Source organism: Moschus berezovskii, chromosome 7 (assembly GCF_049115385.1).
Source record: "Moschus berezovskii isolate FMDL1 chromosome 7, NW_MosBer_1.0, whole genome shotgun sequence".
Classification (NCBI taxonomy): domain Eukaryota; kingdom Metazoa; phylum Chordata; class Mammalia; order Artiodactyla; family Moschidae; genus Moschus; species Moschus berezovskii.
Window position 1 is genome coordinate 82773387 of NC_142466.1, and position 15481 is coordinate 82788867.

The window sequence follows — 15481 nt, forward strand, 5'->3', positions numbered from 1 at the left end:
AGCCTGCCAGTCTCCTCTGTCCATGAGATTTTTCAGGCAAGAATACTGGCGTGAGTTGCCATGCCCTCCTCCAGAGATGCCCATCTTTTGATATGTCATTTCTACGTACATATCTGTTTATATCATTTCACTACTCAGAAATTTTACTTAACACACACACTAAACTGTGAACAAAGTAACATACTCCTCTGTTTGCTCTATTTTTCATTCAAACTGTGTTCTTCACTCCTGTGATAGGTAGAATAATGCTCCCACAGAGAAGTCTGCATTGTAATCCCTGGAATCTGTGATATGTACCTTCATATGTTAAGAAGAATTAGGCTTCCTTATCAAGTGAACTTGAACTGAGATTATTCTGGATAATCTAGGTGGTCCCAGTATAATCACAGGGTCCATTAAAGTAGGGGTCCCCAATCCCTGGGCCTTTTAGGAACCAGGCCACAGAGCAGGAAGTGGGTGAGCAAGCCCCCACATGGTAGGTGAGCAAACCAAGCTTCATTTGTGTCTACAGCTGCTCCCCATTGCTCACATTATTGCCCGAGCATTAGATTCTCATAGGAGTGCAAACCCTACTGTGCTTGAATCATTCCAAAATCACCCCTCACCCCCACACCTGGTCATGGAAAATTGTCTTCCGCCAAACCAGTCCCAGGCGTCAAAAAAGTTGGGGACTACTGCTTTAAAGTGGAAGAGGTAGGGTAGGAAGAAAATCAGAGTGAGAACAAGATGTGACTTTAGAAGAAAGGCTCCAAAAATGCAGCATTGCTTCCTTTGAGGATTAGAGGAAGAGGGCCAAGAACAAAAGAATGCGGTTGGCCTTTAGAAGCCAGAAAGGGCAAGGAGAGGGATTCTTTCCTGGAGCCTCCAGTAAGGAATGTGTTGCTACCCACACAGTTGGATTTAACCCTGTGGAGAGCAGTGTCAAGCTTAGACCTGCAAGACTGTAAAATAATAAATTTGTGTTGTTTTGAGCCAATTTTGTGGTAATTGGTAATAGTACAAAATAAATACAACTACCCAAACATATTTCTGATGTTGGTTTATTTTTTCAGGCAATCTCATGTCTAAATTTCATCTAGGTTATTAAAATTGAAATCATTATTGAAAACTTCTTCAACCTTTAAGCGTTTCATTTTTCTTCCAAAGCACCTCCTAGATGTCCTCTCCAATTATATCTAGTTTCTTTCTCCTTGTTTCTGTAGTGGTTTTTTTTTTAACTTCTTCATGTTATCTAACATTAATACAAAGTTTTGGAATATAGTATTTGACATTGATGTTATTAAAATTTTATTCTCCTTTTTAAAATGTTATCTTGGTGTGTGTGTACATGTATGTAAATTTGGGCTTATATATAAGATTTATTCCACTTTATATGATTATACCTCTCTTTTTAAACATTTGAATCTTTTATTTTAAACCAATAGGCTACTACATCTTTCTCAGTCTTTTCTGTTAACAGTCTCTATTGCATATAGAGAGTCCATGTATGTTTTAAACTTAGCACTTGTGAATTAGATCCTATAATTTAAATTTATGATCCAGAATATTATAGTGGTGAGTTCTTCTATCCATATACCAAGGGAGTTATATATAATTGTTAGGAGGCATGTATCAGTTTATATAAACCATACTTACTGAAGCCAATCATTGATATTAAAGGTGATTATAGCTTCTCTGTAGACAGATTATAGGCAGATTTTCTTTTGTTTTTTAATTGGGGTATATTTGCTTTACAACATTGTGTTAATTTATGCTGTACAACAAAGTGAATCAGCAGTATATAAACATATATTCCCTCCCTCTTAGACCTCCGTTCCTTTTACCACACCCCCTACCCCCATCGCACCCATCCAGGTCACCATAGAGCACCCAGCTAAGCTTCCGCACTATGCAGCAGGTTCCCACTAGTTAATCTGTTTTACACATGGTAGGGAGTCTGTGTCAGTACCAGTCTCTCAGTTGATTCCTCCCTTCCCCCATTCATGTTCACGCATCCATTTTCTTCATCTGTCTCTGTTCCTGCCCTGCAAATATATAGAATTTTTCTACATTCCACATATATGCGTTAATACATGGTATTTATTTTTCTGACTTCATTCTATGTGACAGTCTCTAGATCCATCCACATCTCTACAAATGACCCAATTTCATTTTTTATGACCAAATAATATTCCATTGTATATATATGTGGTGGTGGTGTTTAGTCACTAAGTCGTGTCTGACTCTTGTGACCTCATGAACCCATCAGACTCCTCTGTCCGTGGGGTTTTTCAGGCAAGAATACTGGAATGGGTTGCCATTTCCCTTTCCCAATCCAGGTATCAAACCTGTGTTTCCTACATTGGCAGGTGGATTCTTTACCACTGAGCCACTTACATATATATACCACATCTTTTTTAATCCATTTATCTGTTGATGGACATCTAGTTTGCTTGCATGTCGTGGCTATTGTAAATAGTGTGCTACAGTGAACATTGGGGTGCCTGTGTCTTTTTGAATTATGGTGTTCTCAGGGTATTTGCCCAGTAGTGGGGTTGCTGGGTCGTATGGTAGTTCTATTTTCAGTTTTTTTAAGGAACCTCCATACCGTTCTCTATAGTGGCTATATCAATTTACATTCCCACCAGTGCAAAAGTGTTCCCTTTTTCTCCACACCCTCTTTAGCATTTATTTTATTATTTGTAGATTTTTCAATGATGGACATTCTGAGTGGTGTGAAGTGATACCTCATTGCAGTTTTGATCTGCATTTCTCTAATAGTGATATTGAGCATCTTTTCATGTGCCTTTTGGCCATTTGTATGTCTTTTTGGGAGAAATGTCTATTTAGGTCTTTGGCCCATTTTTTGATTGGGTTGTTTAGGGTTTGTTTTTCTTTTGGTATTGAGCTACATGAGCTGTTTGTATATTCTGGAGTAATCCCTTGTCAGTTGCTTTGTTTGCAAATGTTTTCTCTCATTCTGAAGGTTGTCTTTTCATCTTGTTTACCATTTCCTTTGCTCTGTGAAAGCTTTTAAGTTTAATTAGATACCATTTGTTTAGTTTTTGTTTCATTAGTCTAGGAAGTGGATACAAAAAAAATCTTCCTGTGATTTTTATCAAAGAGTGTTCTTCCTATGTTTTCCTTTAAGAGTTTTATAATCCGTTTTGAGTTTATTTTTGTGAATGGTGTTAGTGTTCTAATTACATTCTTTTACATGTAGCTATCCAGTTTTTCCAGAGGCATTTACCTAAAAGACTGTCTTTTCTCTGTTGTATATTCTTATCTCCTTTGTCATAGATGACTTGACCGTAGGTACGTGGTTTTATCTCTGGGCTTTCTCTCCTGTTCATTGATCTATAGGTCTATTTTTGTGCCAGTACCATACTGTCTTGATTACTGTAACCTTGTAGTATAGTCTGAAATCAGGGAGCCTGATTCCTCCAACTTCACTTTTCTTTCTCAAAATTGCTTTGGCTATTTGGGATCTATTTTGTTTCCATACAAATTGTAAAGTTTTTGTTCTAAATCTGTGATAAATGCCATTGGTAATTTGATAGGGATTACATTGAATTTGTAAATTGCTTTAGGGTAGTATAATCATTTTCACAGTATTGATTCTTCTGATCCAAGAACATGGTATATCTTTCTATCTGTGTGTTGTCTTTGATTTCTTTCATCAGTGTCTTCTAGTTTTCTGAGTACAGGTCTTTTGCCTCCTTAGATAGATTTATTTCTAGTTATTTTATTCTTTTTTGTTGCGATGGTAAATGGAATTGTTTTCTTAATTTCTCTTTCTGATCTTTCATTGTTAGCGTTATAGGAATGCAAGAGATTTCTGTGCATTAATTTTGTATCCTGCAACTTTACCAAATTCATTGATTAGCTCTAGGAGTTTTCTGGTGGCATCTTTAGGATTTCATATGTAGAGTATCGTGTCATTTGCACACAGTGACAATTTTACTTCTTCTTTTCCAATTTGGATTCCTTTTATTTATTTTTCTTTTCTAATTGCTGTGACTAGGGCTTCCAAAACTATGTTGAATAATGGTGGTAAGAGTGAACATTCTTGTCTTGTTCCTGATCTTAGAGGAAATGCTTTTAGTTTTTCACCAGTGAGAATGATGTTTGCTATAGGTTTGTCATATATGCTGTCTCTAGGCAGATTTTAGGCAGAAGTAAGAAAAGTATTTTGGAGATTGGTCAAAATGAATATTTATAATATAAAAATGCTTAATTCTTCTTTATCATTGGATCTAAACATGAAGAAAAAGCAGTTTACTCCCCAGTGGTAAGAAAACAAGTTTTCTAGGAATAAAAGAAATTTCAGCAGAATTGATTTTTTTATGTCATACTTTTGAGTATTTACTGAATGTGTTATTTGTATCTTGTAGAATGGAGATGTATGCATTTCAATTCTTCATCCGCCTGTAGATGACCCACAGAGTGGAGAACTGCCCTCTGAAAGGTGGAATCCTACTCAAAATGTCAGGTAAGGAATTAAATAAGGAATAATCTGGTTTCTAGGTGGCTCTTAACATTAGATTTAATCTTTTAACAAGTACAAAAGAATCCTTTCTATATATGATTGCTTTGTTTTATGCTAGAGCTTTAGCATGCACGATTCATTTTGAAGAGTTGTATTTATGGACTAATAATGCATATGTTACTCATCTCTGTGTTCACTTTGGAAGAATTATACTCTTAGTTCTTCCTCTTGCATTATCTGAGTTCCACCCTGCTGCTTTAGATTTCATGACTTCGTGTTTGAATTGGTTGCTTCTGTATTCTAGGACTCTTACTACTTTTTGCTGAAAAGTCTTATTTTAATCCATTCACCAGTTGATGGACATTTCGGTTGTTTCCACTCATTGGCTATTATGAATAATACTGCTGTGAACATTGTATGCAAGTTTTTACGTGCACATATGTTTTCATTTCCTTGGACTTATTCCTGGAAATGGAATTGTGGGGTCATAACTCAGTGTTTTCGGAGAAGGCAATGGCAAGCCACTCCAGTACTCTTGCCTAGAAAATCACATGGACAGAGGAGCCTGGTGGGCTGCAGTCCATGGGGTCACTACTAGTCGGACACGACTGAGTGACTTCACTTTCACTTTTTACTTTCACACATTGGAGAAGGAAATGGCAACCCACTCCAGTGTCCTTGCCTGGAGAATCCCAGGGATGGGGGAGCCTGGTGGGCTGCCGTCTATGGGGTCGCACAGAGTCGGACACGACTGAAGTGACTTAGCAGTAGCAGCAGCAGCAGCAACAACTCAGTGTTTTAACTTTTCAAGGAACTGCCATGTTTTCCAACATGCCTGCCCTAAATTTTTAGTGCATTCCCACCAGCAGTGTGTAGAATTCAAATTTCTTCAGATCTTTGTTAGCACTTGTTATTTTCCATGTTTCTTATTATAACTATCCCAGAAGGTTGACGGGGTATTCTTATTTTAGTTTTATCATCAGTGTGTTTCTTTTAAAATAACTTTAAAAAACTTATAATGATTTTAGATTATCAGAAAAATTGTGAAGAACAGATAGTACCCATGTTCCCCACACCTGCCAGTTTTCTTTGTTACTAACATCTAACATTAGTATGGTTCATTTATTACAATTAGTGAACTTGTATTAGTACATTCAGTTCAGTTCAGTTCAGTCACTCAGTTGTGTCCGACTCTTTGCGACCCCATGAATCACAGCACACTAGGCCTCCCTGTCCATCACCAACTCCCGGAGTTCACTCAAACTCATGTCCATCGAGTCGATGATGCCATCCAGCCATCTCATTCTCTGTCGTCCCCTTCTCCTCCTGCCCCCATTCCTCCCCAGCATCAGAGTCTTTTCCAGTGAGTCAGCTCATCGCATGAGGTGGCCAAAGTGTACATTATGATTGATCAAAGTCCATATTCTTTCACGTTTCCTTTTTACCTACTGTCGTTTTTTCTACTCTAAGATCCTATACATTATAGATAGCACATTATATTTCATAGATGTTTCTCCTTAGACAACTGCAACAGTTTCTTCAACTTTTCCTCGGTTTTGATGACTTTGACAATTTTGAAGGGTGTTTTATAGAATGTCCCCCAACTGGGAGTTTGTTTGGTGCTTTTTTCTGCTTATTATACTGGAGTTACAAGTGTTGGGAGAAATTAAGGTAAAGTACATTTTCATCATGTCATATCAAGGGTACATACTGTCAGCAGACTTATCACTCTTGATGGTAACATTCGTCACCTGGCTGAGACATGTTTCTAGGATTTCTCCACTGTAAAGTTCCTCATTTCCTACTTTCTGTTCTGTATAAAGGAAGTTATAGGTGTAACCCACACAAAGGAGTGGGGAATTACATCCCCAGGAGGCTGGGATATCTGTGTAAGTTGTTTCAGGTTCTTCTGCATAGGAAATTAATCTGCTCTCCCACATTTATTCATTCTTTGATTTGTTAATCTTTTTTAATGATCTGGAAACTAGTAATTCAGTTAGAATCTCCATTTTTGTCAAAAGCAAAGCATTGGAAGCTTCCTGATGTATGCAAGGCTCTCTTACCTGTTTCTTCAAGTTAATGTATTTGCTTCCCACTCTCTGTGATGAGTATACGCAAAAGACTATTCAAGACATATGAGATACTTTTGATTATTCTAGTTACTCACTTCTTTTTAGGTACTTTGTTCTATCTAGTATACAGGATTGGGAAAAATGGGTATATTTTGGACTTCACCACATCTTGCAAGTATATTTTCTTAATCAGAAAAAAATGACTTCCCTTTTTAATTTAAATAAATGTGTTGATACACCTCACCTTGACAAGCATCATTTCTATGAATAATTCTCAGATCAGGCATTAAGACTTGCCATAGTTTATGTCTATGAAATAAAGAATCATTACACATTTCCTATACTTTCTGCTTTGCTTTAATGGGATTTTCCCTTGGGCTGAAGCATTTCTCAGCAGTATTCAGAGATGGAATTACTTAGTTTGTTTTAGTGAAGATGTAATTCCAGCAGCCCAATCTATACATATCTGAGTTTATTATACTCCACCAATAGCAAAATACTCAAAAAAATCACTCTATGCTTTTAACAAAATTATTTATGAGGAAGGAAAAACATCTCTATTTGTAAATTTCTCTTTGTTTTGTACTTCTGATGTTTCATCCCCACTAGGCAAAGCACCATAGAAATACTTGGGATGTGTGAGAAATAGGCATTTCTTGTAAAGGGCAATCCTGAAAAGGGAAGCTGGAAAGAACGGACGTTATATTTTATATTATCTCCAGGGTTGCATGGATGTTAGTTTCAAGACCATTGCTTTACACAAGATCTTTTATGATCATTAGGAAAATTAGTATAGTTCTGCCTCATCCCCTCGTATCTAAGCATTATACCGCTGTTATTAGCTGAGTATTTGTACCTTTAGCTCATACATACTTTATTAGTTGAATTTTCAGCATCAAATAATACACTGATGCTGCTAAGTCACGTCAGTCGTGTCCGACTCTGTGTGACCCCATAGACGGAAGCCCACCAGGCTCCCCCATCCCTGGGATTCTCCAGGCAAGAACACTGGAGTGGGTTGCCATTTCCTTCTCCAATACACTGATACTTGGATGTAAAAGAAAAGGAAATCTTCTGCTTCCCCCTTCCCCATTCTAGCTTTTAAGTATTATTGTTTCTGTATTGTCAGGGTTATAAAACTTACAGTCTGTACTGTAATGTGACATAATCCCAGTTTTTAAAATTCTTATTCCATTTGTTAGATCAGTACACTATTTGCTGCTCATGATTTAACTTCTTTTGCTCTATTAATTGGCTGAAATTTGTTCATTAGTAATTTCTCAAGGGATTGCTCCTAGGAGCTGTATTTCATTCCCTGAGTTCTCACACATGCAAAATATTACGTGCTTGTGTATATGTGTATATTGGAGTATACTAGTGTGTTTGCCATTATATTTCAAATGACAGATTTTGACTAGATGTAAGATTTCAGGATCATGCTTTCTTTCCTTGAGGATGTTATTGGCATTACTCTGTGGTTGCTGTGGAAGAGTTTGGCTACCCTGTTTCTCCTCTCTTTCACACTATGTAATTGTTTAAGAGGCTGACAAGCTTTTGAAAGAAACACATTATGTTTTGTCAGTATAAGTAAACTGACAGTATAGAGGAAGAGATTTAAATATTTGGGAAGATTTGTTGAAAAATTGGACCAAAACTGCGGAGTTGTTCTTTAAGTGATTTTGGTGCTTGTTTTTCAGGGCTACCATTAACCCTAGACTAGAAGGAGGAGTTCTGAGGTGTTAGTGATTTGCTTTTGGAGGTTGAATGGGATGCTTCCCATACCACCGCACCTACCCTTGGAGAAAGCAAGCCTTCTCTTTTTTTTGTGGCTTAAACAGTAGAAATTTATTTTTTCACACTTTTGGACACTGTAAGGTGTTGGAAAGATTCTGTTGGAATGGTTTCTTCTGAGGCTTCTGTCCTCAGTTTATCTCTACATGGTCTTCCCTCTGTTCATATCTGTGTCCTAATTGCCCCTTCGTATAAGGACATTAGTCATATTGGATTAAGACCTGTTTTGAGGACCTTATTTTAACTTGATTACCTCTCTAGAGACTCTGCTCCACATATAATTTGAGGTACTGGGGATTAAAATACAGCATAGAATCTGAAGCCTTCCCATTCTTTAGATGCAAAGCCCAAAACAGGATTTTTCTCATTGTATTCATGTGCTGCCTAGATGGAAAATCTATTACCATTGCCCATAGCAATTCAAATTTTTTGCCTTTACTACTGTGCAAATATACAAAGACTGTATTTGCCTTGTCTCAGCTTAAAATATTATAAACTTTTTTTTTTTTCCCAAAAGAAAGGCCTGTTTGGGGAGTTTGGTGGTGGTCCACTGGTTAGGACTCAGTGCTTCACTGCCTTAGCAGGGTTCAATCCCTGATCAGGGAACTAAGATCCTGCAAACCACACAGCATGGCCAAAAGAAAGAAGAGAAAGGCCTGTTTCTCATTTAATACAGTCCTTTGGGGGCAGGGAACTCCTTTCGTATTACTCTGCACTCTAAAACTACCTTAACTACTTTGGGTACCAGCATCAGTATTTTTTCTCTTTGGACCCTGAGGTAACCTGAGCCCCAGTTTAGAAGCACCTGGACTTGACATCAGAGGTTGCTTTCCTTGCCTTTATGCTTTCTTATTTAGAGGCTTTACAGCTAGAACTTAGTTAAGGTATTTGCATCGGAAGTCATTAGTGAACCTCTCGGACCTTTTTGTTTCTTCTTTCCATGTAATTATTGGATGATTCTTCAATGTATTGATCTTGGAGTGGGCAAGTAATGGGAGAGTTTTGGTGTTTGTGTATTTCTAGAGAGGGCATGGGGTTTTATATGACTTGTGGAACCTCATCTGGAACTCTTGGTGATGCCCAGAACTCTGAAAAGTCAGAAAAGCACTACCTAATGTGAAACATGTCACATTTGTCAGTGTGTTATTTGTTTTGAGACAAAGGAGTTCCTTAAGGTAGTAAATTGTATGTATTTCTCATAGGTTATTTATAGCACTGAAATATCAAGAGGCAAGATATGAGATAGCAAAGGTTACTGTTGATATCTGCTTGCTGCTAAATTATCTAGAGTCAGCACTTGTCTGCCTCAGGAGTCTAAGCTCCATATCGAGTTTATGGCTGTAGCAAGACAGCAGTGGAGGCGGCAAAAGGTTCATTTCAGCCTGTTGTAGGGTCTTGACTGCTGAATGTCTCTGTTATCTGAAAATGGTTCCATGTTCGCATGTGCTTGGACTTCTCCATGACCACATGCACTAGTCTTTGATTTAGCACCTCAGTGAACATACTCAGAAGATGAAGTTTTGTAGGCTTTTGTAACCTGAGGAAGAGGAAGGAATTCCAGTTACCTTTGCAAGCCTAAGTCTATTTATATAACAAGGCCTGTTGAGTAGTGAGAGTTGGCTAAAGAGCAAGGAAAATGTGCTGTGCTACAGTTGTAGGGATCCAGAGCATTAGCCAACTAGTTTCCATTAAGAACTCAGTAGTCTCCTCCTCTTAGAGGAAGCCAGCATACTTTCTGGAAGAAGAGATCCACAGCCTTGTCCTCAGATGTCCAGGATTAAGTTTAGGGGGCGGGAGTTCCTTACAGAATTGGGAAGTTTCAGAGAAGTAGGCATTAGTCAACAAAAGACGGAGTTGGGAGGGTTGGGACCCCTGATACTGCCACATCTTTGTGATGAGGGGTCCACAGCACCATGCCTCCTCTTCTCAGTGGGAAGAAATAAAATGTGCCTGAATTAGTATTCTCTCAAGAACCAAATGAGAGATTTCAGTGGGTGGGTGGGGGTTCTCTCGGACTTTGCAGTAGGATTCACAAGTGCTTTCTCTGAGGAACCACCCTCAGAACTACCTGCCGTATCTACTGCAGACTCTTGGATAGGAAAGTGGTCTTTGTTAAGGATTTGCTCTCCTCTGAAGGATAGAAAAGTGTTTTCTTTGCCATGGGACCAGATGTATGGATCCACTCCAGAGGACACAGTGTCATGTACAAGGGTCTCTCTAGGAGTAGGCTAGGATGTTCTCCTGTCTGGTCTTCTCTACAACCCACTGAAAGGGCAGAGAGCTAGTGGCACAAGTGCTGGACAGCTTAAACTGTGTGTATAATATATTTGCCAACCTTTTTGAGTCACCATACATAGGAAAAATGAACTGATATTATTTGTAGATCACAGTGTAGCAAACTGAAGAAGCTCCTTTGGCCAGAAGTTACTATTCCAGAGGCTCAGGTTGTCCCAGGTCCTCCCCACCCATCTGCCTGAGGGGAATCAAATACAACTTTTCTGTAACCCAGTCACAACATACTGGTTGGGAAATTTTGAATAGGATATTGCAAATGGAATTGCATCAGAATTCTTCATTAGTGTTGAATTCTTTGCCAGCACTTGGTTGTATGTCTACTGCTGTGGGTGGGTGGATTGTTTTTATGAAGGTGTGGCATTGTTGTTCGAAGGTGTACTAAATGAAGAAGATTAACCCCATCTGAACCAGTGGCATGGATTCCATGTACCCTCCCCCCCCAAAAAAAAAGATTTCTGCTCTCCAGACAAAGGGAGGAAGTGAAAACATGCTGGGTTAATAACTGTTATTAACAAATATTATCACAGTTTACTGTAGTTAGTGCCTGATACTTCTGAAAGCATCATGGATTTCAATTTAGGGAGTATATGGTACTGGAAGTGATTTTCTTTTCATAGAAATAGATGATTTACCACTTTTTAAAATTGTACTTTCCAATTTGGTGTTTCAGTATGGTATTTAAATTGCAACATATAAAAAATCTACTTGGTGAACACTCCTGGGAAAAGTGTCCAAATTCTGTTAATATAATTCATCTGGATCTGTGTTGTCCAGTAGCCACTGTTATATTGGATAACACAGATTATATGTTTCCATCATCACAGAAAGTTGTGAAGATACAGTACTGATCAGGACCATTAATCTATACCAAAGTTTGTCCTTATTCTGCTTATTTTTCAAACAGATTTTGTATATGTTTTCTTCTGAAACAATCCTTATAGAATTTTCTACCCATATTTTTCTTTTACTTCTAGGATATTGTCAGTCCATTTCCCATTTTTGGCAATGATGAGTTTCTTTGAATCTTCTTACTGTAACTACTGAAGAAATCCAGAAGGATGGGGGTGGGAGTTACAACAAGGAGTTAACCTAATAGAAAGGTGGGGGGGCATATTAATATATGTGATAAATGGATTTTAACTAGATGGGAAAGTTTTCTTTGAAAGTGCCTCTGTGGTAATCTTGTATAATCACGTAACAGAAACTCTACCCTTTTAAGGAAAAGGTTTCATCAAATCAAACATCTAATTGCCCGGTTCCCTCCCTTTATATTTTGCTTGGAGTCAGGAGCAAAAGGCTATTTTGCAACAACACAATCTGTAACCTCTCACCAATGAGAAAAGGTAGAGAAATTTAATTTTTCATCCCATGTTTCTTCTTAACTTCATGCACATAGCTTTTAGGGGAGAAAAAAGCATGAGAACTATTTCAGACATTTTTGGATCTTACTGAGTTTATTTTATCTAACAGAAACTTCATTCCCTGTAATTAAGGTATCTAGTTTTATCTGTGGATGAAGATTTTTCACAGAATTTCTGAGCCCTAAGAGATCAGGGATGGCATCTAACTCTCTCACAGTTGTACATTCAGCATCTCACTTAGTGCCTCTGGTACAATAGTAAGTGCTTAGTAAGTATTTTTGAATAAGATTTCTATTATTAAGAAATTAGTTCTTCCATGTTGAGGCTGTTGCTTTTTTTCCATTCTCCTGCTTAACTCTTATTTGCTTCCCTTAGAAGTATGGGAAAGAAATACATTTGTATGTAATGCTGGTTTTCAGATCTTCTAAGCAGCCATGATACAAATTAGATATATGGAGTCTAGCATCATTTTTACCCTTTGCCATGAAAAGATTGCCTTCAAGCTAAGTATTTTTGCTTCTGCTTTTTCCTTTTGCGCTTAACTAGAGTAATGGAAATAAAAACAAAAATAAACAAATGGGGCCTGATTACACTTAAAAGCTTTTGCACAGCAAAGGAAACAGTAAACAAGATTAAAAGGCAACTTTCAGGATGGGAGAAAATATTGCAAATGAAATAACTGACAAAGGATTAATCTCCAGAATATATAAGCAGCTCATACAGCTCAACATTAGGCAGACAAACAGCCCAATCAAAAAACGGCAGACCTAAACATTTCTCCAAAGAAGATATATAGATGGTCAGTAAACACATGAAAAGATGTTCAACATCACTAATTATTAGAGAAATGCAAATCAAAACTACAATGAGGTCTCACCTCATACCAGTCAGAATGGCCATCGTCCAAAAATTTACAAACAATAAATGCTGGAGAGAATGTAAAGAAAAGGGAACCTCCTATACTGTTGGTGGGAATGTAAAATGATACAGCCATTATGTAGAACAGTTTGGAGATTCCTTAAAAAACTAGGTATAGATCTACCATATGACCCAGCAACCCCCCTGCTGGGTAAATACCCACCCACCCCCACCCCTGAGAAAACCATAATTGAAAAAGACACATGTACCCGAGTGTTCATAGCAGCTCTGTTTACAGTAGCCAGGACATGGAAGCAACAGATGTCCATCGACACATGAATGGATAACGAAGCTGTGGTACAGATATACAAAGGAACATTACTCGGCCATAACAGAGTGTGAATTTGAATCAGTTCTAGTGAGGTATAACCTAGAACCTGTTACACAGAGTGAAGTAAGTCAGAAAGAAAGGAAAAAAAATACAGCATTAACACATATATGGAATCTAGAAAAATGATGATGAACCTATTTTCAGGGAAAGAATGGAGACGCAGATGTAGAGAGTGGACTTCTAGACATAGCAGGGGAGGGAGAGAGTGAGACTAATGGAGAAATTAGCATCAGCGTATCATGCGTAAGATGGTATCATGCCTAAGACGGTATCATGCGTAAGATGGTATCATGCGTAAGATGGTATCATGCGTAAGATTAGTATCATGCGTAAGATGGATAGCTGGTGAGAAGTTGCTGTGGAACACAGGAAGCCCAGTGTGGCCCTCTGTGATGACCTAGAAGGGGAGATGGGGGGAGGAGAGGGAGCTAGGGAGGGAGGGAATGTATGTATGCTGCTGCTAAGTCGCTTCAGTCGTGTCCGACTCTGTGCAACCCCATAGACGGCAGCCGACCAGGCTCCGCCGTCCCTGGGATTCTCCAGGCAAGAACACTGGAGTGGGCTGCCATTTCTCCAGTGTGTGAATGTATGTATAATTATGGCTAATTTGTGTTGTTGTGTGGCAGAAACCAACACATCATTGTAAAAATTAAAACATACACACACACACACATACCCATATAAAAACTGTATGGCATTTAAAAAGACATTGCAATAAAAAAAATTTTTTTTTAAACTTAAAAAAAAAAAAACTTTTCATTTTTAAAATGTTAATTGAAAAGCTTCCAGACATCCGATTTTTGTAGATTGGAACATGTTACCAGTTAAGACAGTACCTTCTACAGAATTCATATTTTGGCCTGCAAACCAGCCTTCATGCTAAACTCAGATTCCCTCTGCGTTGTCTCCCAGATAACAACTTATTCCTAGTCTAACCAGTACTGGAAGCAAAATTTTGATACTCCCCTAAAGCCTCAAATATTATAGTCTTAAATTTAAAACAAAACTTTTGAGAACTGTGAATGTGCATATTCATAGCTGACCCTTTTTTCCTGTTTCTAGGACTATCCTGTTAAGTGTAATCTCATTGCTTAATGAGCCCAACACCTTCTCCCCAGCCAATGTGGATGCTTCGGTTATGTTCAGGAAATGGAGGGACAGTAAAGGAAAAGACAAAGAATATGCTGAAATCATTAGGTAAAGTGTTTTGTTTTGTCTTCTGTTTGCTTCAAATCTTCATACAGAATCAAAGTATATCCTGGAAGCAAGGGCTTAAATTGAACTTAAATGTCGACTCTGTGTCTGCCAATTAGATTTATTGTTTAGGAAGAGATTTGTGTCTGAGCCTAATGATACTGGCTTTTGAGAGAGCAGCAGATCTGATTTCCAGAACTTCCATGTTCTGACTAGTTGAGTTTGCAAACTCTTCCTCCTGATCAGTTTAGGGACACTGTTCTAGGCTTTCAACATGTCCTTTTTTAAGTGTAGCAAACACCCAAGGTATTCCAGCTGTCCATTCCAGATATTTTTGTTTTCAAATTTTTATTAATGAAATTCTATAAATTATTGACGTTTTTAACCACAGCAACTTCTTCCAAGAATCATCCTCGACTTCTCTAACTCCCTTACCCTACAATCGTTATCAGCAACTGTGAGTGAAGTCACTCAGTCGTGTCCAACTCTTTGCAACCCCATGGACTTTAGCCTACCAGGTTCCACCATCCATGGGATTTTCCAGGCAAGAATACTGGAGTGGGTTGCCATTTCCTTCTCCAGGAGATCTTCCCAACCCAGGGATTGAACCCAGGTCTCCCACATTGTAGGCACTGTAGGCGGATGCTTTACCGTCTGAGCCACCAGGGAAGTCGTAGTACATGATTTAACAGAACGGAGTAAGAATCAGGAGACTTGGCATATACTCCTAGCTCTGCCATGCCTCACATGACCTTTTATCAGTTAACTTATATATTTATTTATTTAACTGCCCCGGGTCTTAGTTATGACATGCGGGATCTTTAGTTGCAGCCTGTGGGATCTTAGTTCCCAAACCAGGGATCAAACCCACGTCCCCTGTACTGAAAGTGTGAAGTCTTAGCTGCTAGACCACCAGGGAAGCTCCTGTCAGTTAACTTTTGAGGGTCTTTAATTTTCCCACCTATAGAAGGAAAGAAAAAAGGTAAATGGTATTAGGCTCAGCCATTCATTTCTAGTTATATCCTGCATAGAATAAAAGGTTTTCCTAACA

The 15481-nt window shown here is 38.3% G+C and overlaps 1 protein-coding gene across 2 annotated transcripts in view; it reads left to right on the plus strand.

Moving 5' to 3' along the window:
* The window catches only part of UBE2R2 (ubiquitin conjugating enzyme E2 R2), a 98709-nt gene that overhangs the window by 78039 nt on the left and 5189 nt on the right, over positions 1-15481 (plus strand). For both annotated transcript variants that reach the window (XM_088838064.1, XM_055427303.2), the window contains 2 exons: positions 4374-4471; positions 14299-14433. In XM_088838064.1, coding sequence (XP_088694190.1) covers positions 4374-4471; positions 14299-14433 — 233 coding nt within the window. The remainder of the gene's footprint in view (positions 1-4373; positions 4472-14298; positions 14434-15481) is intronic.